The sequence below is a fragment of the Numenius arquata genome, chromosome 3, assembly GCF_964106895.1.
Source record: "Numenius arquata chromosome 3, bNumArq3.hap1.1, whole genome shotgun sequence".
Classification (NCBI taxonomy): domain Eukaryota; kingdom Metazoa; phylum Chordata; class Aves; order Charadriiformes; family Scolopacidae; genus Numenius; species Numenius arquata.
The window spans coordinates 23,297,568-23,320,422 of NC_133578.1; the positions used below are offsets into that span (position 1 = coordinate 23,297,568).

General features: G+C 36.9%; 1 protein-coding gene across 2 annotated transcripts; it reads left to right on the forward strand.

Moving 5' to 3' along the window:
• The first annotated feature begins 865 nt into the window (after positions 1-865).
• HAT1 (histone acetyltransferase 1) lies at positions 866-22,729 on the forward strand. 2 transcript variants are annotated; one of them, XM_074145574.1, is made up of 11 exons: positions 866-958; positions 2,207-2,289; positions 4,929-5,004; positions 6,864-6,984; positions 12,780-12,959; positions 13,212-13,333; positions 13,834-13,938; positions 14,282-14,388; positions 16,869-17,020; positions 18,287-18,403; positions 22,319-22,729. In XM_074145574.1, the coding sequence occupies exons 2-11, from the start codon at positions 2,229-2,231 to the stop codon at positions 22,484-22,486; spliced, it is 1,209 nt and encodes a 402-aa protein (XP_074001675.1). In that variant the 5' UTR covers positions 866-958; positions 2,207-2,228; the 3' UTR covers positions 22,487-22,729. The 2 variants fall into 2 exon arrangements, with proteins under 2 accessions (XP_074001675.1, XP_074001676.1); XM_074145575.1 differs by lacking the exon at positions 866-958 and having other exon boundaries at positions 1,871-2,289.
• The last annotated feature ends 126 nt before the right edge of the window (positions 22,730-22,855 follow it).

A 22,855-nucleotide genomic window follows, 5' to 3' on the forward strand; every position in this document is an offset into this window, starting at 1 on the left:
AAATAATAGTGCATGTTTTGTCTTGCCGTACTACGTCAAGGGCCCAACAAGATGCCTTTTAGTACACCTCACTGGGAAACACAAAAAAGGACGGCTGGTGCTGTACCTCAAGACAACACAGCGAGATACAAAACTGCAATATGGTCGTTGGGAGTTTAAAATGGTAGCCATGAAACAGTATCTCAGCTCTGTAAGTTTAAAACAACTTAACTAGAAAGCAGAACTTTTTTTTTTTTTTTTTGCTACGGATCAATAAAAGCTTCCTGAAGATAACTGAGGAATCCATGTCCTAGGTATGTGCCCACGCACCAGCTGACAGCGGAAGTACTTTTGCTGTAAATCTGCCTAACGGGTAAGTATTTGACCGCTAAACCGCCTCCTGCAGCCGGTCCCAATGTATATGCAAGTTGCAGAGTAACTGCGCATCACAACACAGACCCTTAGAAGAAAACTCCAGGCGTCTCCACAGTCGTTCCCGCAGGGGTGGCAACAAATAGTTCAGCACACCGGTTGATTTTTTTTCTGATAAAACTCTTTTTTTTTTTTTTCCTTCGCCTCAGTTGCAGTGTAAGGGTGGCAGGGAGCCACGAGGCCTGCACATGAAGACAGTGGGGGTAAGAGCAGTTGCTCTGCCCGCTCCGGAGCGGGAAGAGATTCTGTTTTAGGCCTCCTCGAAGTGTCACCGTTACGCCGGGCCCCAGCCCGCGCTGCTGCGCCAGGCGCGAGGCGGCGGCAGGCAGGTCGGCGCTGCGCATGCGCGACTCAACTAGGGCCGCCGCCGGTGACTCCCCGGGGGCGGGGCTATGCAAACGAGCAGTCGCGCGGAAGCGCTGCTTAAAGGCTCCCGCTCTGGGCAGCGTCAGGCATGCGCACGGGTTAAGGCGCCTCGCGCAGCGCAGCTATTGGCTGCCCCGCCGCGTTTCGGCGGACGGAAGCGGAAGTGTATCTGTGTGTGTGCTCATTTCCGGTGAGTGGGCGCGCGGGCTGATTCGTTCTGCCCGGCTGACTCGGCCGCCGCTCTTCGGAAATGGCGGGTGAGTCCCCGGGCCTGGTCTGCCCTGCGCCGCCCGCATGCGTCCCGAGGGCTGACGGGGCCCACTCTGACCGCGGAGGAGGAGGCGGTGGCGGCGACTTAGCCGCTTGGGGGAACAGGTCTGGGCGCTGCCGGCGCCTCCCGTGAAGGGGAGCGGGTCCCCGGGGGCGGCCGACACTGTTCCTCCTCTGCCGGGCTCATGCTGGCGCTGGCAGGGCCCTGCTGCCGCCCGCACGTGGAAGCGCTGTGGGCTGGACGTGGGGCAAAGAAGCTGAGCGTGAGCTTGGGGCGGGACCGGCGGGCGGGGGGTACCGGTGAAGGCTGACCGCGGTGAGCTCGGGCCACAGGGGAATCGGGTGTCGGTAGGGAGTGCGGCTAATTTTCCGCCCCACGGTTGCTATGGAGGTGCTGCTGCTGGGCAGGCTCGCTTTCCCCATGCTTAGTAGTGTTAAGGCAGGGTGACTCTCTGTGTCCACTAGTTCAGTGAGGAGGGGGGAATCAAAGCTCGAATTCGTTTTTACTTAAAACTTACTATCTGAACTTAGAGGAAGAACTTTCTGATGAGACTTCCGGAATGAAGGAGAGGTTGGATTTGTAAAGCACTTGAAAATACCATGATAAGTGGCACATCTTCTGTGTTGCGTTATGCTTTGAAAAGCAGACTAGATGCAATTTGTTTGTTGTTTCCTTCCACATCCGCTCTGGAAGAGAAGTAGTAGCTAGATAATTGCTGGTGGTGTACATGCCACTGTAGTTCATGCCACCTGTTTATGAAAATGACTTAATGCAAACGCTTGAAATGCCCTGAAACATGTAACATGATCTTTAAAAGAAGTAATCTTAATTTTTACTTGGAGCTTTCAAATATGTTTTATTGGTAATAACTTAGAACATTTAAATATTTTCATTGTAATGCCCTTCATTCTCAGAAGCTAAAAAGAGAATGCTTGTGGTCTGTTTTCTAGTTCTTGTTTCTAGTTCTAGAGAAGTGTTTGAGATAAATCTCTATATTCCTTTTACACATTGTAGCATACTGAATCTTTTTTAACCTACTTGTTCAGTATTTTTGGTGGGTTTGTGTGTCTTTTCTGGTTTTGAGAACCTTTTTCTAAATGTGTTACTTAAATAATACAGATGCACAGACTGTACACCTCCTAACTGGAAAAAAAATCTTTTTTCTTCAGGACTTACTGCTATGGAGAAGAAGCTGGCTGAATACAAGTGTAATACAAATGAAGCAATTCAGCTGAAACTAGGTAATGTCACTTTTAAATATTGTGCATTTGTTACAGGAATGTTTTAGTACCTTGTTAAGAAACTTCCTTCTATTTAAATCCACCCAGGTTTTAATGTGTACTTAATAATGTAAATACACAAACACAAGAATAGGAATATGTAGTCTGCAATTAATGTACAGCTACAGAAATTCAGTCCTGTCTCTGCATAATAATGTCATCAGCAATTCATTAGCGTATTATCAGAGTGCATTGGAATTACATCTTATTTTCTTGAAGTATTTATTATGTTTTTTGAGTTTCCTTTTCTTTCTCTAATCCTTATGCTATGGTGCAATCCTAAGTATGTGTCTTCATGGTGACCATAACAACAGAACTCATTTCTTTAGGGTTACAAATATCTAATACATTTTTTTAATGTCTTTCACTTTCTTCTTTCCTTGAGGGGAATAAAAATAAAAGCAAGAAAGAGGACTGGAAAGTGTTGTTGGGTTTTTTTGCTGCCCTTCGCCCCGCAACATCTTGAATACACAAGACATTTTTTGAGAACTGCTTATTGCTCTCTGTAGCTCACTTGCTTACTGGGACACCCAGAATACAGAATTACTGAACTCTTGGTAAACTTGCTTATATCTCAAACTTACATGCAGCAGTAATAACTTGAAGAATAACGTGGATCTATCTAACTTTTAATCTTTCTAGCCCTTGAGCAATTTTTTTCTATTGAGTCATACAAATATATTAACTTATTAAGAAAACAAAAGTATGAACCTGTTGTGCGTTTTTTCAGAACTACTACTAGCAATCTGTTCTGTATAGTTTAATACACAATCAGCTTTGGCTTGTGAGCCAAAATGTCATTATAACCAAAATACTGAACTTTTTAAGCCACTGTAATTGTGAAGTATTTCTTTCTCTGAAACATTATTTCAAATAATGGTCTTAATGACTAGATCTCACATTTATTTTTCTCTTCCACCTTCCAAAAACCAAAAGAAAGAGTGTGAGATAATGAAATTACATGAATTTTGTCTAGCAATCCAAGGAACTACTATATCAGGTTTCAGGGAAACTGCTAGAGGGTTTTTTATTAAGGTACCTATCACACATCTCAGCTGATATTTTTAGCTTCCTTTTTTCATTCAGAGTGTAGATGTTCCACATACAAATTATATTAAGACAAAACGTGAGAAGCTACAAAGCGGTACCGTTTAGAAAAAAAAAAGGCAGTCATACTATCTTCTTCAGGGTCCTAATTTCTTTCCTGGTGACAGTTCAGAATTGCTCCTTGGTTTTTGTGTTGTTTCTTTTTTGTTGGTGGTTTTTATTTTTCTTAATACTGCTGCTTGGTCTGAAATGTGTTACTCAAAATTAAACTTGAGAGAACAAGAGCAACCATTCTCTTTTGCTTTTGAGAATACCAAACTTATCTTGTCACTGGAACACTCCTCAGTTGCATTTTTCTCTTTGAATAATTCCTTTCTGTTATTATCAGAAAAAAACTTTTTCTTCATCTCTGCTTTTACTGGAGTAAAGGTGCAATGAAGCTGTAGGTCAATATTCAACGTATTTTTTAAAAAAAAAAAAGTTTTAATGGCAATATTAACTCCTACACATTGCATGCTAATGCAGTGTTAATTCATTCAACACTAAAAATGTGTAACTGTTGTGTTGTGCTACCTGTGCCTTCTTAATGTGGCTGAATCACTTTAATGCCTAAGTTAAGAGCTATATCCCTTCCAATTTTAGGTAATTTTTTAAACTGCAAATGCACAGAGGATATTTGGGAATCAAGTATCTCGGTCCTCTAAAATTTTTCCTAGAAAATCCTATTTTAATCTCTAATTTCATCCACTAATCGTAAATCATATCTTTTATGATGGAAGAACTCATGTCACAATTACTGTGGAGCATCTGCTGTAACTCCATAAGCATGAATAAAATGCTTGTTCGGTAAGTTACTGAGTCTGAGTAGATGCCATTATGGTGACTGTTTTTACCAGAAAAGACCTCGTTTAATACTAGGCTTTGAGGAAAAGTAATGAGTTGGGGAAAAAAAAAAACCACTAATTATTCTGGTAACATTTGTACAAGTACTGATATAGTATTGGTGCAACTGTTTTGTGTGTATCTTGCTGATTCTCCAGAACTTTGACATGAACATACATGCACATACATAAATATGTCTTTCCATTCATCACTCCATGAAAAACCCCTACAGTGAAGTGTTCTCACCCGCATGTAGGAGAAGAACGGCAGAATGAGAATGCAACATTGATTAGATGATCAGTCTGGCTTATTGTGGGAATATCCAGCTGGACGGTGTCCTCAGTGTTCAAGATGAAGTTAAAGGCAGTAACAATCAGGATATAAATGTATATTTTTCATATATATATATACACACACACACATACATATATACATCTGTGTCAATTTCTCAGTTTTATTCAGCTTAATGATTTGATCTCCTCAGATCAAATAACATGCATCTAAATTGTACAAGATGTCTTTATTTCATTTGTATGCCAGCCTAACCTAGATAGGTTCATAATTGAAGGTGTCTGACTCTGTAGTGGAAGGATGCATGAACATCTAGCAAGGCATCTGTGGATAAACAAATTGATGACTTGGTCATGCTCTTTTTTTCTTTTTCTTCTCAGTTCGCTTTCCTGAGGATTTGGAGGATGAAAACACAACATTTAACCCAGAATATAGCCATCAAGTGTTTGGAGATGAGTAAGTTAAAGTATCCAGAATTGAATTAACAAGTCCAGAAGGGGAAAGTTGTTTTCTAACAATTTAAAAGCAAGAAATCCTGCTATACCAAGTTATTTTAAATGATACAGCAGTACTTCAGTTTTATGACTGCATAGTTAAACAGTGGCCTTAGTGCCTAGTTCATAGAGTTTGAGCCTGTAGTCATTTTATATGCTATATTTGATGTAGATTAGCAGAGAATTCACTACCTGATTTTGCAGATAGAATTGCTTGTTTAAGTGGGCTGTGTGTTCATGGCATTTTTCTAAGATTAAGAAAGGATTATCAATTCTTCCTAATAACTTTCCCAAAACTGTGTAAAAAAACAAAAAAAAAAACAACAACCAACCAAAAAAAAAAAAACCCAACAAAAAAACCCACCAGTATCTAGCAACAGTATATCAATTTATTTTTATTTCTATCTGGGATTTTTAGTGACTAAAACACAAGTCAAATACTGGCTGTTCTAGATCGCTGAATGTAAACTGTATTGCATCCAGGGGTTTATTTTCTCTGATATGTGTACTTGTAACCGCTTTGACATGCAGGCATGCAAACTATAGAAAAGCATTGTTTCTTTCATTTTTTTTCCCCAAGTATGCTGACTTTCATTAATACTACAGGGAAGTTAGCTACTCTGTCCCTAGTGCTAAAGTGTCATTTAATATTTTCAGTAGAGTGGTGCTCAACAATCTAGCCATAGTTAAAAAAAACCAACAAAAAAAAAAAAAAAAAAAAACCCAAAACAAAACAAACCCCACACCAACCAAAAACTAAACACTAAGGAAAATCCACATGCATTTGTCTGTGGACTTCTTGAAATAAAGTTTCTTAACTTCCAATTCCTTTAAAAACTATTCAAAGTACTCCAAGTACAATGAACTACTATATTAATTGTAATGAAATTATTCATATATATTAGTTATACTATTACACACCTATGGCAGCTACCATTGACAGTAATTGTACTTGTAACAGTGAGAGAAATCTCCAATCTCTCAGTATAACTAATAAGCAAATTCTTGTTTTGGCACTTATACTTCAAATTTTAAATTATAAATGTGCTGCTGTAAAAGAAAAAGAAAAACCTCACTTAAAAAAAACAACCTAACAACCAGGTATTAAAACAACAGAAAAAGGAACCTGTTTCTTTGTGAACATTACTATTTTCTGCAGTTCAGTTTTTTCACTGAGAAGAAATTCTCTATACTTCATAGTGTTTTCTCCATATAGCATAGTGTTTTTGTTGAGGCAACTCATCTTTTCAAAGTATAAAAAAGGCTTTTGCATTCCATACCATTTTTTCCTTGCATTTACTTAGTTCTACGAGATTGGATAATTATATAGAAACTGTCCACCAAAACCACACTTATTGCTATGACTGGTTATCCATCTGTGTCTTACACAGTATAAATTGCAGTAGTGTATTCCAAAATACTATATTACACTGCAAAGTAAGTTTTAATAAATATTACTGATCCATTCATATAAATGTTAATGAGTTTAAGATATTGAGAAACATAAATGCAGTATTGGCTATTTCAGATATTTTTTTGTGAGCTGTCACAGTAAATGCAGAGACACTGTTAGTGAGTTCAGCAGCATGTTCTATTTCTCCACTAGAGGAGCAAAATAGCGAGTTGAAATAGTGTAAGGCATTATCTCTGTCTAGATAGTGCACATACAGTTTGATTCCCTTTTCGTGTTAGGAAGCTTAGTATACCTCACTGGGAAAGATGATGTGAACTTCAAAGCTGATTAAATGAAAGCTTTGTGATGTGAATGTTTTGCTGTGAAACTTGTATAGAGTTCCTGATTGCTCTTTTCTCCTTCCTCAGTGAAGTTGCCTTTGGCTACAAGGGACTGAAGATCCTCTTGTACTATATCGCTGGTAACCTGTCAACGCTCTTCCGCATCGAATATACATCTAAAGTTAATGAAAAGTTTGACTGTGTGGAGGTAAAGACAGAACCAGATCTGCGCTTAATGTATTATTGAGAGGGTTTAGTTGGGATGTGGACAAGAATTCTAGGTTTAGTAATTGCCTACCCAGAAATGATTTACGTTAAAAGCAAACAAACAAAGCTTCCTTTGTGAAGCTGGAAAAAGCTTTGAACTTCATCTACACATTTTCCCATTGTTCCTCCTTTGACTGCAGTGCCATCAAAATTGTGTCAAACTGTACAGTCAAATGTGAGGTGTTAATACCAAGGCCAGTTCTACAAAAAACCACAACAACTTAGCAAGTCTGTATTTCCATGTTGACAGCCTCCAGGAGGAGGACTAGCATTGGTGGTTTTTTTGTATCAAAGAGAATTCAGTAAGAAGAACAAGGAGGTTTCTGTAAACCCTTCATGAGGTAGGATACTTGACTGTGTCTCTTCAGATAGAAAATGTAGAGAACAAGTAAGGCAGAAATGAGATTAGGAACTTTTGGTTGAGGATTGTGTGCACTTTACATCTTACTTAAAGGAATACAATAGTACAGTTACCTGCAGGATGTTTGGTTTGGTTTGGGGTGTTTTTTCACTCTTTGCTTACAAGTTTTCCAAGCTTATAGAACACTTGTAGAAAAACTTTTTTTTTTAATCCTTCTGCCTGTATGACCTCAGAATATTTTTGAGAGCGCCCCACAAAAGCTAAGCAAATCAGTCTTTCAGACAACTGAAGAAAGGTATATAGAACTTACAAATAGGAATAAAGTATCTTCTTAACAATGTTTTTAGTTGTTTAATATAAGTATCTGCACAAATACTTAGAAAAATCCCATTTTTCAGAGTGGCCTCTAATGCATTAAGAAAACAATGTCATTTGAGTTTTACTTAGTTATAAGGAAGAAAAAAATTGAGTTGATGTCTTTTGAAAAGAGCTATTGATAAAATTACTGATGAATCTTTGTAATACTCTGCAGTGTGAAATGGCTATATGTTTGCACTGGCTTCAAATTACCCTGCTTGAGAAGAGCTTTTTATAAACAAAAAAAAAGTAAACATCTTTATGATTTCAAGTTGTATTTTAAGTTCCTAATTTCAAATTAAACAGAGTTTATTTAAATATTTTCAAGGAAAGGCCTATTCTAAATGAAAAAATACTGGAATGACTTTGTTAAATGAATTTTATAGATTTGTTCAACTGGGTAAGTGCCTGGACATGTCTGAAATACTTTTGAGGCTAGGACAACATATGTTAGGAGCAAAAGGGTCATGCTTTTCCATCTTTAGAAAGATTTTAGAAGTAAGGAAAAAAGGAAAGTTTCTTGGCAAAGTAGTAATCATTAAAGTAAAATAGATCCAACCTTTCACCAGTTTAACTTCAAAATCATGTCACAACAAGAATCCACACCATAGCACATTTTTACTCACGGCCTATATTTTCAGTACAAATAACAAAGCCACTTTACTTCTCTGGAGGTATGAGCAAGGTAAACAAGGTCTGTCTTGCCCTAAGCAGGCTCTGCAACTTTTTTGATACCTCGGAGTCCTTGCTTCTTTCAAGCCCTTTTTCCTCTACTGAATTTTCCTCCAGTTGCTTAAGGGTTTGAAATTGGAACCAAAAGGAGAATCTTTAGAGTGAGGCTTCTGTGTCTTTTCCAGAGTTATTTACAAGCTTTGACTGAATCGGAACAATGTGGTAGCTTACTCAGTGCTTCCCTTGGTATTGTTAATGCTGTGCATCCAAATAGGCTGCTCGTACAGCTATATCTAAACTTTAGGAGGAAAAAAGATATGGTGGTCATCAATCTTGTTCTGTATTTGTATTTGCGATTAGTTCAAGCACCTTAAGATACAAATGCATTTGCAGAGATTAAAACATAAGCTGTAATTACAGGAGGGTGTTAATTTAAATGCAAATTAACATTTACTTTTCTAAGTTAACTGGTTGCTGATCTCAGCTCCTACAGGTAAATCATACTAAGATGCAGACTATCTGCCATACATGACAGGTAATCTTTGTGCTGTGAATAGATGGTGTTTAGGAAAGGACAGCAGTCTCTGCCTTTAACCTAACTTGTTACAAGTGAGAAGTTAGTTTTAATGCTTTGCGAAGTTATTCACAGTTTAGGATTTTGTATCTGAATACGCACACAAACCTATTCAACAGCAGGTGGTTTTATTCTGTGATACTAAGTTTGGTTCCATTATTGCGAAATACAGTCTCTGCTACGGACTGATAGAAATATTCCTCCTGATTTTTCTCCAAGATCTTTTCAAACATGAGGAAAAAGATAAGATCCTGAAATGTCAAGAGACAGTCATGTTCACGCATCTCAGTCTTGTCTCCCTAAAGATGGATACAAGCCATGTTAGTGGGGAAGGCTGAGCATAGTATGATCATGTTTTGAACAGAAGCTGCACTTAATTTAGTGAAAATAGACAGAATTTATCCCTTGGATGGAGTTGATTCTTTCAAATATCTGAAGAGCGGCTGCTTTCTTCTAGTGTAAATATTAATAGCATTGACCTCCAAATTGCTTGCTGCTTTGAGATTTGCAGCTGTTCAAGTATTCTCCTTTTCATCTGGATTTTATGATGGGGCTGGGGAAAGTATTTCACTAACCTCTGAAACAGACTTTGCTACAAATTGTATTTATCTTGCTTTGCAGCTGGTCTAATACATTTGCTTTACACAAAAGTTAATGAAAAAGTGTAATTTTAATATCGGGCATCTTTTTTTTTTTAAGTAATACTAAGTAATTAAGTAATACTGATCACTCTTGCTTCCCACTGGAATCAATACATATAATTGCTAGAAAAATTCAGCTTTCAAATATGTTTCTATAATCGTTTTAAATAAAGCCACTTTAAAACAGCATCTACATGATATACAAATGCTTAACCACCTGTTATAATAATCTCTGTAGTAAAATTATCCAGAGTCAAATGCAATGTACAAAGAGACACTGCCCACTTAGTAGTCCTACTACAAATCGAGTTTGGTTACAAACCTGTACCAAATTCCCCATCATCACCTTGCATGATTATGATTATGAAGGTAATATGTTACAGGCTGTACTTCCATGAAACCATAAGCTCAGCAACTCGTGGCTGGCTTCATTTGGGTTTTTGCACGCTTCATTGTAAGTGGCTTTGCCTATGTTTAACACTGCTGCAGTAGTCAACTGGATTGTTTTTCTGAAGAGAAAGTTGTGCGTCATCGTGTGCATCCATGCCAATTGATAAGATATGAGTGCCTTGCTCTGATAAAAGAAATGAACCTCTTGCCAGTATCAAAGAAGTACACAAGGGAAAGGCTGTAAACAAATTTTGGTAACTCCTTGGATTACAAGCACCTCAGTGAGAAGTGTTTGGAAAGTGCCTGCTATGTAATGGATGTTTCCATTAACAAGTACAGGTATTAATTAAGCAAATTATTTGTATGGTGTTGATATTCCAGTACTTACTAACAGAAAATTGGATCGCTTAAAGTTTTATGCTACCACTCAAACTGAGGATTCTGGGATTTCCTCTGTAAGAAAAGGAGATCTTGTTAACCCTAAAAGTAACAGAAGGATATAGTTTCTTTTCTTAAATTACGTCAGGTCCCATTTCAAGGGGAGAGAACTTCTAGGAGGTAGTAGGTTGAAATAGGTTGTGGTCATATAGAACTAAGAAGGATTATCTACTGCTTTATCTGCTAAGCCTTTGCTCTCGTGATTTAATTCTTTCTGTTTTATGGAAAACAAGATTTTTCTGTGGTGGCAGCCAGTGATGTATGCATTATCTTACATGCATTTAGCAGGTGAAAGTTTTTCTTCCTTCTTATCATTAATGAAGAAACTTAGAAATGTGAGGGGAGCAAATTACTTAACAGTACTTCATACTGCATATTCGCGCTTTTTAGGTATCTTCCTCATAGCATCAGTTCATTAACTCAGACTTGGAAGTCTTGTTTTAATTCTAGATTATCTTTACATGCCTCTTTTGGATACATAAAGTGAGAGTCACTGCAGATTCTTAGTTGTGGTTTCCTACAGCTTTGTCAGCAGTGCAGACTTAAAATCTGTGTAAACCGTGCACTTGCACTGTTTAAAAAAAAAATAAAATTCTAAAATATGCTCCATGGAAATACTTCTTTATGTAATTCATTGATTCTGAAAAAAATGGCTGATTTTGTTTAATGCAGTTAATAAGTGTAAAGAAAATATTTAACTAATATGCTTTAAGAAAAATAGCAAAGGTTCCAATAAATGCGTCTCCTTTGTTTTGAGAATGAAATGGATGTAAAGGTTGTATGCATTTTAACTGGGTTCTTACACCAAGTATTATAAAGCTAGATTTTAACTCCTTAATAGCTCTCTCTACAAATATAAATATAAATGTTGGTAGTACCAAGCCATTAAGAATAAAACTTGTTTGTGCTGAACTACATCCATCTTTCTCTACACTAAAAATTTAACTGAATGATAAAGTGCTATTCATTTGCAGGTGCATTGCTTCTACTTAAGGGACTATGGTTGAAAGGACAGGAATTAGTAGCATGTTGTATTAGCCTTTTGTAGTGTATTTTGTTCTAAGCATCTTAATTTCCCTGTTTTGAATGCTAAGTAGCAAGGGTCTTGGTTTTGGACTAATACCCATCATGCATGTAAACGGTGTGAAAGAGCTGCTTAGTAAGTTAACACAAAGTGTTCTTGTGTCAGTCCTTGTGGAAATAGATACAATACAAACATTACAGCTGAACTCACGGCAAACTCCATTAAGTAAAAACCTGGATTCTTTGTCCAGAGGAAAGTTTGAATTGAATGTAAGCTCATTTTGTTGAATGTAATGTCAGGCTTTTAGGGGTTGTATTGAAGAGTACGGTTTTGTTAAGTTGAGACCAATTCATTAAGTTTTATTGCCTGGTGAGAAGCAGTAATACGTTATTGTGAAACTTCATCAAATATTCATGGTTAAAAAGAAGTAGTAAATGTATTCAATCAAGTGGTCTTTTTGGGGTCTGAAAAGGATTATGAAGTCTGCTCAGCTGATAGTCCCTAACTTTCACTTTGGTTATTTGAAAAGAGTAATTTTAATCTCTGAATTTAATTCTGGTGCCAGCATATTTCTTCCCCGGTATGTTAGACTACAGGTCAGATTTGCTTACAGTATCCTTAAGTCATATTTATATTATTTCATGTCGAACATTGTTTTCAAAATGTTCTTTGATTTGAATGCCAGTTGTTGTTTTCTGAGTTTGTAATGTGTTTTGCAGCTGATCCTATAAGCAGGCATTTCAGGCAGGGAGACCTAAGAATGCAAGAGTGTGCTAGCTGTCACTTTCCTGTTTGGGAGCTACCATTTTTGGTCTTTGTCCGTTTTCCTCCACTTAGTTCTGCACCATCCAATACTTCTTGTAAGCTTCTTGTTTGGGAACCCGAGTTCTGCAAGGCTGTGTGAAATAGTCTTGGAGGATTGCTGGCTGGAAAGTTTAGCTTCTCAATATGCTGCACTTTCAGAATAGCTATCAACACTCCTAGGTTTTACTTGGACAAATGTAACAATCTCTAAACATAAGTGTTCATAAACTGAAGCTATAACTACAAGCTTTTAGATGCTTACAGTGACTGGATTATGAGCTTTCTGGATTTCATCAGTGCAGCTCCTTTACTTGCTGCAAGGTCACTGCTGAACAACAGGAAAGCTCACTTTTTTTTTTAAATTACTGTTACACTGTAGCACCTCTTTTATATTCATTTCTTAAAGCACAATAGTGACATCAATGCTTACTTTTTCTAATCTTCCACTGATCCTGCCCCTTTTTATAATCTCCAGGCAGACGATGTTGAAAGTAAAATTAGAGAAATCATTCCTCCTGGTTTTTGCACAAACACAGATGACTTTGTGTCTCTGCTGGAGAAGGAGGTCAATTTCAAGCCCTTTGGAATGCTGCTACACACATATTCTGTCCATAATGAGGAAGCTGGTGAAGATATAACATACCAGATATACAAGGTATGGGGAAAAAAGTGAAACTTCAGCTTTTGAGCAACCAAATTAAAGTTTGTTTTGCAGTGCTGCACTTTCAGTGATGTTTCAACTATAGTATATAAATACTATTATTTTACCAGTCTATTACTATAATATATTTATTATAAATTATAAACGTGCTTTTTTGTATTGGAGAATTTAATTAGGTTTTGCATAATCTTTTTCCTCTTACATCTGCGATAGGTTTCACCTGACTTCTCCTGGCTTTTTCCCTAGGCCGACATGACATGTCCAGGCTTTCGAGAATATCATGAAAGGCTTCAGACGTTCTTGATGTGGTTTATTGAAACTGCTAGCTTTATTGATGTAGATGATGAAAGATGGAACTACTTTCTAGTGTAAGTACAGTTCTAAAGCAACAGTGGACCTTATTACCTCCACAAAGCCTGCATTTTAATTGTGGCTGGCCAATTATTGGAGCAGTATAATGATATTTTTCCCAGGAAAGAAAAACCATTGTTTATGAGGCTTGAGTTTTCCTCCATTATGCTTTGGGAAACCTTGAGAATAGAGATGAATTAAATGCTGTTGTCCGTTAGAGCCCTGAATATAGGCTTAAACAGTAAAATGAGCTTTGCCTGTGTTTTCTTTTACTTGCCACCTATTCATCTTTATAATAGGCAAGTGCACTGAAGTGCTGTAAAGAGGCCTGATTTATCCAAGTTGCTGCACACCAATTAAGTGAATTGTACATTCAGAACATAGCAGGTGTACCCATTGGGCCCTCACAGAGTAGCTTGCTGACACTGAAAATTCAGTTGGAGAATGGAAAAGAAAATGGACACTGCATGGGAGCGCGACTGTAATTGACCTGCTTGGCTTTCTGTTTTATCTGCAGATTTGAGAAGTATAATAAGGATGGAGCTACGCTCTTTGCGACCGTAGGCTACATGACAGTCTATAATTACTATGTGTACCCAGACAAAACCCGGCCACGTGTAAGGTAATTGGCGGCGTAACTCGTGCCTTGCCTTTTATTTCAGAAGAGGGAACTGCTGAAGTTCCCAATACTTGTTTATAATGGTGTTGATTTGTTTAAAAAAATCCCCATTATTAGCTGGCTATGTACTGATTTATTTCATTGTTCCCTTCTTGAAGCAGAGGGAATCTCAAGCAAGTTTTGAATATTTAGCAATTTTAAGACTCTGTTAAAAAATATATTTTAACATGAAGATGGCTACATGTACTTTAATCTAAAATGAAATACCATTTAATTTTTAAGCCCTTACTTTACAATGTTTGCAAATGCGTGCATTTGAACTGAAAATACATTCCTTTTTCTGTAGCCAGATGCTGATCTTGCCACCATTCCAAGGAGAAGGCCATGGTGCTCAGCTGCTTGAAACAGTTCATAGATACTATATGACTTCTCCTACAGTACTTGATATAACAGGTTTGTGTTAAACTTCTAACTCGCTTCACCTGTTTAATAAGCAACTTGCAGCACTTGCAGGTTGTTAATCTGCAAACTAACTTCCCTTTTCATTTGTCAAAATTAAATGGTCTTTTGAAGATTTAGCTTCACTTCAGGATTAATAGTACCCTGGTTTACAGAAGAACTGTATATAATGTAGTTCCTTAAATCCTTTACTTGGAGAACAGCACACCAGGAAAATTCAATCCCTGACATGAACGGATTACCAGCTAATTAGCCATTTTATTGTGAGATACACAGCTGAGTTTGCCAAGAGATCAAGCTTTGTCAAATTTCTTGTTCAACTTACTCCTGTTAGCCGAAACTGAAATTGGGGGGGTAGGGGGGAGGAGGATAATAAATAACATATTAATTTAGTGTGCAAGACAAAAGTTCACAGACAGTAAAAATCTGTAGAGAATTTTTGCTCCAGGAGCATGTATTGCTGGCTGAAGGTACCCGTGATATGAGAGGTATGTGCACAAATTCCTAAAAATAAAAAAATATTGAGGAAATAGCAAAGGGGAAAAAAGGTGCATGTGTATAAAAAAAAACATAACATAAAAATAGCTACAAACATGACACCTGTCCTGTGGTTTCAAGTCCAATATAGGAAGAAGTGCGGTTCAAACATGACTTGACCGTTCAATTCTACATGCTGTCTCAGATCTCAACTTAATTAGAAATCTCCCCCCATTCTAATCAAAATACAACAGAACATTTGCTTTCTTAATGCATTGCTGCAGGATAATCCTAACATAAAGTAATCCAGTTCATAGGAACCTAAGGAAGTATAACAGGAAATCAAGTGCATCGTGCATTTATGCTTTCTTTAATAGTACAAAGCTTTACATAACTTTTATAGCTGAGGATAAACAAGATCTTAACATGGTACTGGATAAATCATGTGACATGTTCATGGCTCAATGCCTTGTAGCAAACAGTAAATGTGAACTAAAATACACTTTAATTTCTTTATGGAGTAAAGCAGGAGAAAGCTTGCAATATTCTACTTCGCACTCAAGTTATGGAAATTAAGAATTTTACAGAATTATTTATTGTCTTTTTTGAGGGGAAAATCAGGCTAGACATCTTGATATGGCCAGGATATTTAGTTATGGGGCATCTAAAATTGTGAAGTAAAGCCTTTTACTTTTCTGAAAAGATGAAGATCTGTTTAACTTCTTTGAAAGAGCTCATGCCTTTTTTAAAGTTACTTTGGAGTTTCACACAGCAAATATTGTTCGGCTTACCACTTGTATCAGTTATAACAACAAGTTATTTGTGTGCTGATGGTGCTTACTGTACAGAAACTTCCTTGTCTTTCTTTTAACTAATCTGAGTGAAAAGGAATGCACTCAATTAATTTCAATATAGCTTCTCCAATCTCTTTTGCAGAATGAGTGCTGTAAGACTTGCCATACAAGATTAGACCACTCATGCACAAAGCATTTTAACTGATAGAATCATCATAAGCATTCTCCAAACCAAAAAACCCCAAATTATTTTTTAATAAATTGCCAGTTGTGCAGTGCTACAGATACACAGCAAAAACTTCTATCCCAGTCCTTCTTCTTGGTAACTTACTAGCTTTTGGTAGTCCTTAAACTGTAAATATCAACTATTTACAGTGGTCCTCAAAACTAAAGAAAAACACAGCTGAGAGACTGCTTAGCAATAAATTCTACAATGCTAGTCCATGGAAAAATTAGTCCGGGGGGGGTGGAATGTGACCCTGCTACTTACTTGTAGTAAACCTGTCTTAAACAGTTAAGTACGGAAGAAAAAATACATTTTCTTTTTGTATAGTTGATAAGTGGGAACAAAATTGCATACGGGACCATGCTGGTGTTCGGTGAAAGTACTTCTCACCTTCAGTGTTTTTTCTAAAGCAATGGTTTTGACAGTTATGCTGCTATTTTAAGCAAGATGAAAGTAACTTGAAGTTGTGGTCAGCTTTTGCTTAGGTCCTTCCAGCCTCTTAATTTTGGATAAGCTTGTCCTTTGGGTCCTTGTACCTTTCCCCATCTTCCTTGCTAACAAAGACTATAACTCATGGTCAATACATGTCTTTGACTAGTTTATTGGATACACTGGGATGGTTTTGCCAGTCTTTTCCCACATAATTAGTTTGCATTCTAGTAGTTCTACTGCTCTGTCAAATATAGAATAGATTGAACATACCAGAAAAAGGATTTATACACAGAGTAATTTTCTTTTGCCAAGGAGTTAAATTGGATTAAACTTGTATATTGTCAGTTTCTTAGAAATGTATATATAATACTGTACATATACACAAAATATTAGATTTTCTTTCTGCAATCTCTTTAATGTGTACTGTCAAACATCTAAAACTTTGATAGCAGTACTTACGATGAAGCACAGTTGTGTGTGTATATATATATATAAAAGAAACAAATAATGCTGATATTAACTATATGCTTTTTTATTCTTTCTAGCTGAAGATCCATCTGAAAACTATGTGAAGCTAAGAGACTTTGTTCTTGTAAAGCTCTGTCAAGATTTGCTTTGCTTTTCCCCAGGAAAGTTAATGCAAGGCTTCAGTCAAGAAATGGTGATGGAAGCTCAACAAAAACTGAAAATAAATAAGGTACTAAATCAGAACAGTTGTAGTTGGACATGTTTTTATCAAACTAGTAGAATAACAAGTCAAACATAGAGGCGAAGACTTGAAATTTACACACTGTCTTATTTCAACAGATTTTTAGATGTATCTGAAAGGGATACTCATGGTTTTAGATAAGTGCTTTTTTTTGCCTATTAATTCTGTTGATGTAATAGAATTTGACGTGGTTTCTATTTCTTTCAAGTATATTTATACAAATAACAAGTTGTTTTGGAAACGCAGAACACAAAGTAGCAAGCAACTGCTACCTAAACTCTAAACACTTGGGGATCTAAACAGTTAAATTGAACAATTAAATTTTCTGGTAATCTCAGTGAATGATTAAACTCATTAGTGAGTATGGTAGTGAAAAGGCAGAGTTGGTTAATTAAAAATGTATTTGAATGTGGTTTAATGAAAACTTTGAGGATTGGGGGTGTGAAGCCATATTCAAATGCATTCATTAAAATGGTTTAGCTTGTATAAGGAAACTACATCTGCAGCCTTCTATGTCTGATATCTTAAACCTGAAAGGATAAATAAGTTGGTTCGGTTTTTTTTTAACAATATCTGAACATGTGCTAGTGTAGCAAACAAGCCATCCTATTTTTGTTCTCTTGCTCAGCAAAAGAATACTTGGTCTTAAATTCTGTTTGCAAACAGATGCAGTAGTTATATAGTAGCAAAATGATTTATTTTTTTCTTCCCCAATGTGATGCTAGCTGAGCCTGATTCCAAAAGCACTTCAGTTTTTCTGTTTACTGATTCTTTCATTTTCTTTCCTAGTAAACAGAAAGCTTTAAATATTGCTGTTTCATTCTCATATTTAGAACTTCCAGGGCACCTTGTGATGGGCAGTAAGCATGTGGAGATTATTAAAATTAGCAAAGTAGACACTGGTAAAATATTGCTTCGTGTCGCTCCAGTGCAATCCTTCAGTTCTTTGAGGTGTTTTTGAACTCTGACTTCTGGAATTTCTGCTGCTTGTTTGCAGCAGGTCCTTGAAGCATCTCTACAGCTGGTGCAATACTGAGAGATCAGACATTGACTGTGTGGAAGAAAATAATTTTGAAGGAAAAACAAGAACACTTAACCCATCAGATAGAAGGATAGGTTTGACAGAGGCTTTGTCTGTGCCTCTGTCCTCTGAGCTGAGGAACTACTCTAATATTTCAGTATTTCTCCACTCTGAGTTCTGTTGAGTGACCTCTTTATTCAGACATGGTGTTTATTCTCCTTTCTGTTCATTAGCAACACACAAGACGAGTTTATGAAATTCTCCGACTGCGTGCAACAGACATGGGTGATGCAGAACAGTCCAGAAGTTACCGGTTGGACATTAAAAGAAGACTGATTGGCCCATATAAGGTGTATATGACTTAAGTATCATTTAATACTTATTTCAAGACTAATTATACTTGATTTTACTTTCATTTCCATAAATGTAGTTGATGCCAATTATGTTGCCAATCAACTACTATTAGTTATGCGGTGTTCAACTGACATGTATACAGATGCAGAGAGCGTTCATGCGTAGCAGCGCTGAAGAATCCTGTGTTTGGCTCCTGACTGTTTCCTGCCCGATTTCAGCAGGAAGTTACTACTAAGCTTATGTTATCTAACTGCAAGTGGCATTATGCCCAGGCAGGCTTAAAGGGGGAAAAAATGTCAATTTCTTGAAAAGGTTAAAAATATCTCAGACGAGGTAAATGCTGTAATAAAGTTCACACTGCAGACTAGGGATAGTTTAGATTCCTGTTTTACTTGGTAGCTATGTCTTTACTTACAGCAAGCTGTTTTGTAATCTAGCCATGTCAACGTAGAATTCCATGCAGATAGAATATAAAATAATTTCAGCAGTAAAGTTTAAGCAAGTACTAAACTTAGTGCAAAGTAATTTTCTTGTTTCCTATTAAGTGTGCTTCTTAGGATCTTCAGTATAGTTGGTCCGAGTTGCATAAACTGACCTTTTGAGATACAGGTATCAGTCTTTGTATTGAGTCAAAAGGCCACAAATAAATCTAGGTTTATTGCTATAACTAGCATGTTAGTTACTCTCTTCAGAGTAACTAGTACTTGCTAAGCAAACCAAAACTCTGTTGGAAAAATTTCACGAAGTATGAGAAGTACCTTGATTAGCTCACAAGCCTTCCTAAAGCAGCACTTACCCTGTTATACCAAAATAGAATTTTGATCGTGTTCATGTTGGACTTAAGGGTGCTGTTAGCAGATATGAGAACCCAGCACTGTATTAAATACTTGCCTGATCTGGAGATAATGCCATGTCATACTGAGTGGCAGGACCTTAATCAAAACACTTTCTATTCTTTCATGAGTGTCTTGTCTCATTTCCTGACTTTCACACAGTGTCCACTACAAATAAGGCCATGATTTTTCAGCTAACAGGGCTGTTACATGGTTTCAATTCATTCACTCGGCACTGAAGCCCTGCAGGGGAAATCCAAAAGTCCATGAGCAGCTTCAATTCTAGTGCTTCTAGCAGCTGTTTCCACCTGTCTTTGCATACAGTAATGCATTAATGAATGGATTTTGTGTTGCTAGATATGCAATATTGCTACTTCAGAATATTGCATTTTAAATTTTTCACTTATTTCAATGAAGATTCAAAAGAATCCCTAAAGCAGCCAATACCCTCTCCCTGATTTTAAGTTTCATGTTCTGAAATACAGCTGTCTTGTTTATGGTAGTTCTACCTCGTAAACAGCTTACTCATGCACTCATTTTAAACAATATTTCCAATAAATTTTAGTCATGGTGCTGTGTTCAAGAACTTTTCAGAACTGCAATTAAACTAACATTTTTTTATATATAGTGATTTGGAGGAAAAGCAAATTTTAATAAAGAATTGGGAATATTACTGCATACTGTAATGCTGGTATCATTTTTTTATATAACGAGCTTGATAGCTTCATTTGAACAGTGCTGTACAGATGTAGAATAATTCTAACCTGCTACTACCTTAATTTAGTAAAAATGATATTGCTTCTTACAGCTATTTCCTAGCTAACAGTAGCAGAAATAAAACTGCATGTGGAAATCCCAGATGAAAAAACTGTAACAGATATATTCCCCTTGAAGCCTTCATGTTAGCTAGGAAGCTGTTGCTAAAAATACTGAGATTTTTTTTTTTTATTTATATGGCATCACTAGATTGGAATGACTGATGTGGCCAACTATGCTCTCTGTATAAGTGCTACTAATACAAGAAATAAAAGATTTGGTATCCTAGTGAACAGAGCATCACTCTAAGGTAGTTCAAAGGGGTGAGCAGCTGGTGAAATTTCAGTTTCACTATGACTTCTCCATTTCTGAAGAACTCTACTTTTTATGCTCATTAGTGGATTGTGCTGGTAGATGGTCTTCTTGATCATGTCTTTGTTATTCATATCATCCCTTCTGGAAGTAAATACCACTGCTGTGCTGCTTTTCTTAATCATAATCATAGAATGGTTTAGGTTGGAAGGAACTTTTAAAGATCATCTAGTTCCAACCCCCCTGCCATGGGTACAATGGGCAGGGACACCTCCCACTAGACCAGGTTGCTCAAAGCCCCATCCAGCCTGGCCTTGAACACCTCCAGGGATGGGGCATCCACGACTTCCCTGGGCAACCTGTTCCAGAGTCTCATCACCCACACATAATACTTTGGGGATTGCTGCTTGTACAGTATATACTTTTCTGCCCAGCTCAATAACTTGCTCCCAAAGAATCCTTTTGAAACTGCCTGGGTAAAACATCACTGAACACAGGTTTTGGAATCTTGTGTACCTGGATATGTTGGTATTATATTTGGTGGGAAATGGATGTTGAAACAACTGGTTATCTGAAACATGGGGAGGGAGTTTGCTTTATTCCAGGAAGATGGCCTAATGCTACAGTATCAGATGTAATGGGCATTTAAAAGCTGATATCTTTTTTTCAGAGCTAATACTTATAATCTTGACAGATATTCCTGTTAACTAAGACTTTTTATTTATTGTATAGTAAGGAGGTTTTAGTTTTTCTGACAGAAGTTTGCTTAGAAGGTACTCATCACTATTTTCATTTGGGCATCTCGTCGCATGTTTTGAGTATCTTACTCATTTTGACTAGATAGAGCTAACGTGAATCTAAAATTTGAATAGCTCTGCTGCTTTTGACATCCTTTCTACAAGGAAATGTTCCTTGATGATTGGCCAGAAATGTGGCTGGAGACCTCACCAGGGCTCCAATACAGAACCTGCTTTTCTGAACTGAACTTTGCCTATCTGTGGGAGACTGTAAAAGTTTTTCTGATCTTACTCATTTACAGTTTACTGTGGTCTCCACTCCCTCCTCCTGACCCTCAGCATCAATAATAGAAAACAAATTTTCCTTTGAGAGAGGTGTAAGATTAAATAGAGTACAAAAGGGCTGTGATTTTGAGACTCATAGTAAAAGTAGAATAGTTTGAGAAAATTTTGTTGTTTTAACAAACTTTATCATTCTGTAGGCATTGCCAAGACTTACTGATAAGATGCCAGGCATACAAAATGCATATGTTTTTTAATGAAATGTTGAATGACATTGCACTTTCACAAAATGAGGGAAGACTGAAGAATGGCAAGTAACTAAGGAACTGAGCAGTTCAGAAATAGATGTCAGCTGTATAAAAAAAAATGTATCTCGGGAAAGGAAAAACAACTGAAAATACTGTTATATTTAAGAAACAGTTTAAAGTATCTAATATGTGACACAGCAAGGGGAATTCCTGTCTTGCTGTACAAATATGTTTATGCTTCTAAATAATCTTACTGCATTTCAGTGCTGTTACTGCTAATCTCTGGTAACTTATGAATAACTTGTAACAATTCCTGATGTTTTCTGTGTACAGGAGGCTTTAAATTAATATTTGATAGTCAATTATAGGGAAATTAGTTGGCTGAACAGACACATAATGGGATACCAGTGTGATCGATGTCAGCATAGAGCTAAATATCCTGGTCAATTTTTTACAGTCTAGTTTTTCATGCCATACGTCTTCAGTAGTAGAAGTACCATTAGACCTAATCTGTTTGGTTAAGGAAAAGCTTTGAAACCATTTTTCACTTCACTGGTTCATTAGTAATACAGAAACTATGAGGCTTTAACAGAAACAATGTCCTAATCAAACACTATTACTGTTTTTCTTAGGATTAGGGATGTCTTAAAGAACTAGATACTGAAATTGAATAAATTCAATGAAATACCATGTTCTTGATGATTATTGGTTGTGTTCAAACTACTATTTGTTTGATTGCTTAGAAAAAGCAGAGAGAGCTTGCCAAGATGAGAAGGTGTCTAAGACCAGAGGAGCTGACGAATCAGTTGAACCAAATAGACCTAAACATGCAACATGAACAGTTAGAAGAGAGCTTCCAACAACTTGTTTCAGATTACCGAAGAGTCCTAGAACGACTTGCACAAGCATGAGGATTCTGCCTGTACAGGAAACTGGCAAATTTCTATACAGTGTTGTAAAGCACATCCTTAATTGCCACTTAACTGCAAAAAAATCTCATGTGACGTTTTAATCACATTAAAGGTGACTTGTGTTTCTGTGCATTTTGAATATTTTCTATTTTTGTGTTGTAGATTTTTGAATGTTGTACTTCGGGTTTGGGGGCACTTATTGCTGAAATAAACAATGTAGATTCTCAGATACAGTATCGCTTCAATTGTATGAATTTTCTTTTACCCTTCTGGTTTGCCTCAAGGTAGATACCTGAATAGCAAGTTAATACATAAATCTAAGCAATATAAATATATATAGCAATATAAATATGGCATCTCCCAAGTTTC

Excerpts from the sequence above, each read along its gene's own strand:
- HAT1 (XM_074145574.1), top strand. The coding sequence starts at position 2,229 with ATGGAGAAGAAGCTGGCTGAATACAAGTGTAATACAAATGAAGCAATT. Across the intron at positions 2,290-4,928 it reads AGCAATTCAGCTGAAACTAG|TTCGCTTTCCTGAGGATTTG; the intron begins GTAATGTCACTT and ends TTTTCTTCTCAG. Across the intron at positions 18,404-22,318 it reads GACTGATTGGCCCATATAAG|AAAAAGCAGAGAGAGCTTGC; the intron begins GTGTATATGACT and ends TTGATTGCTTAG.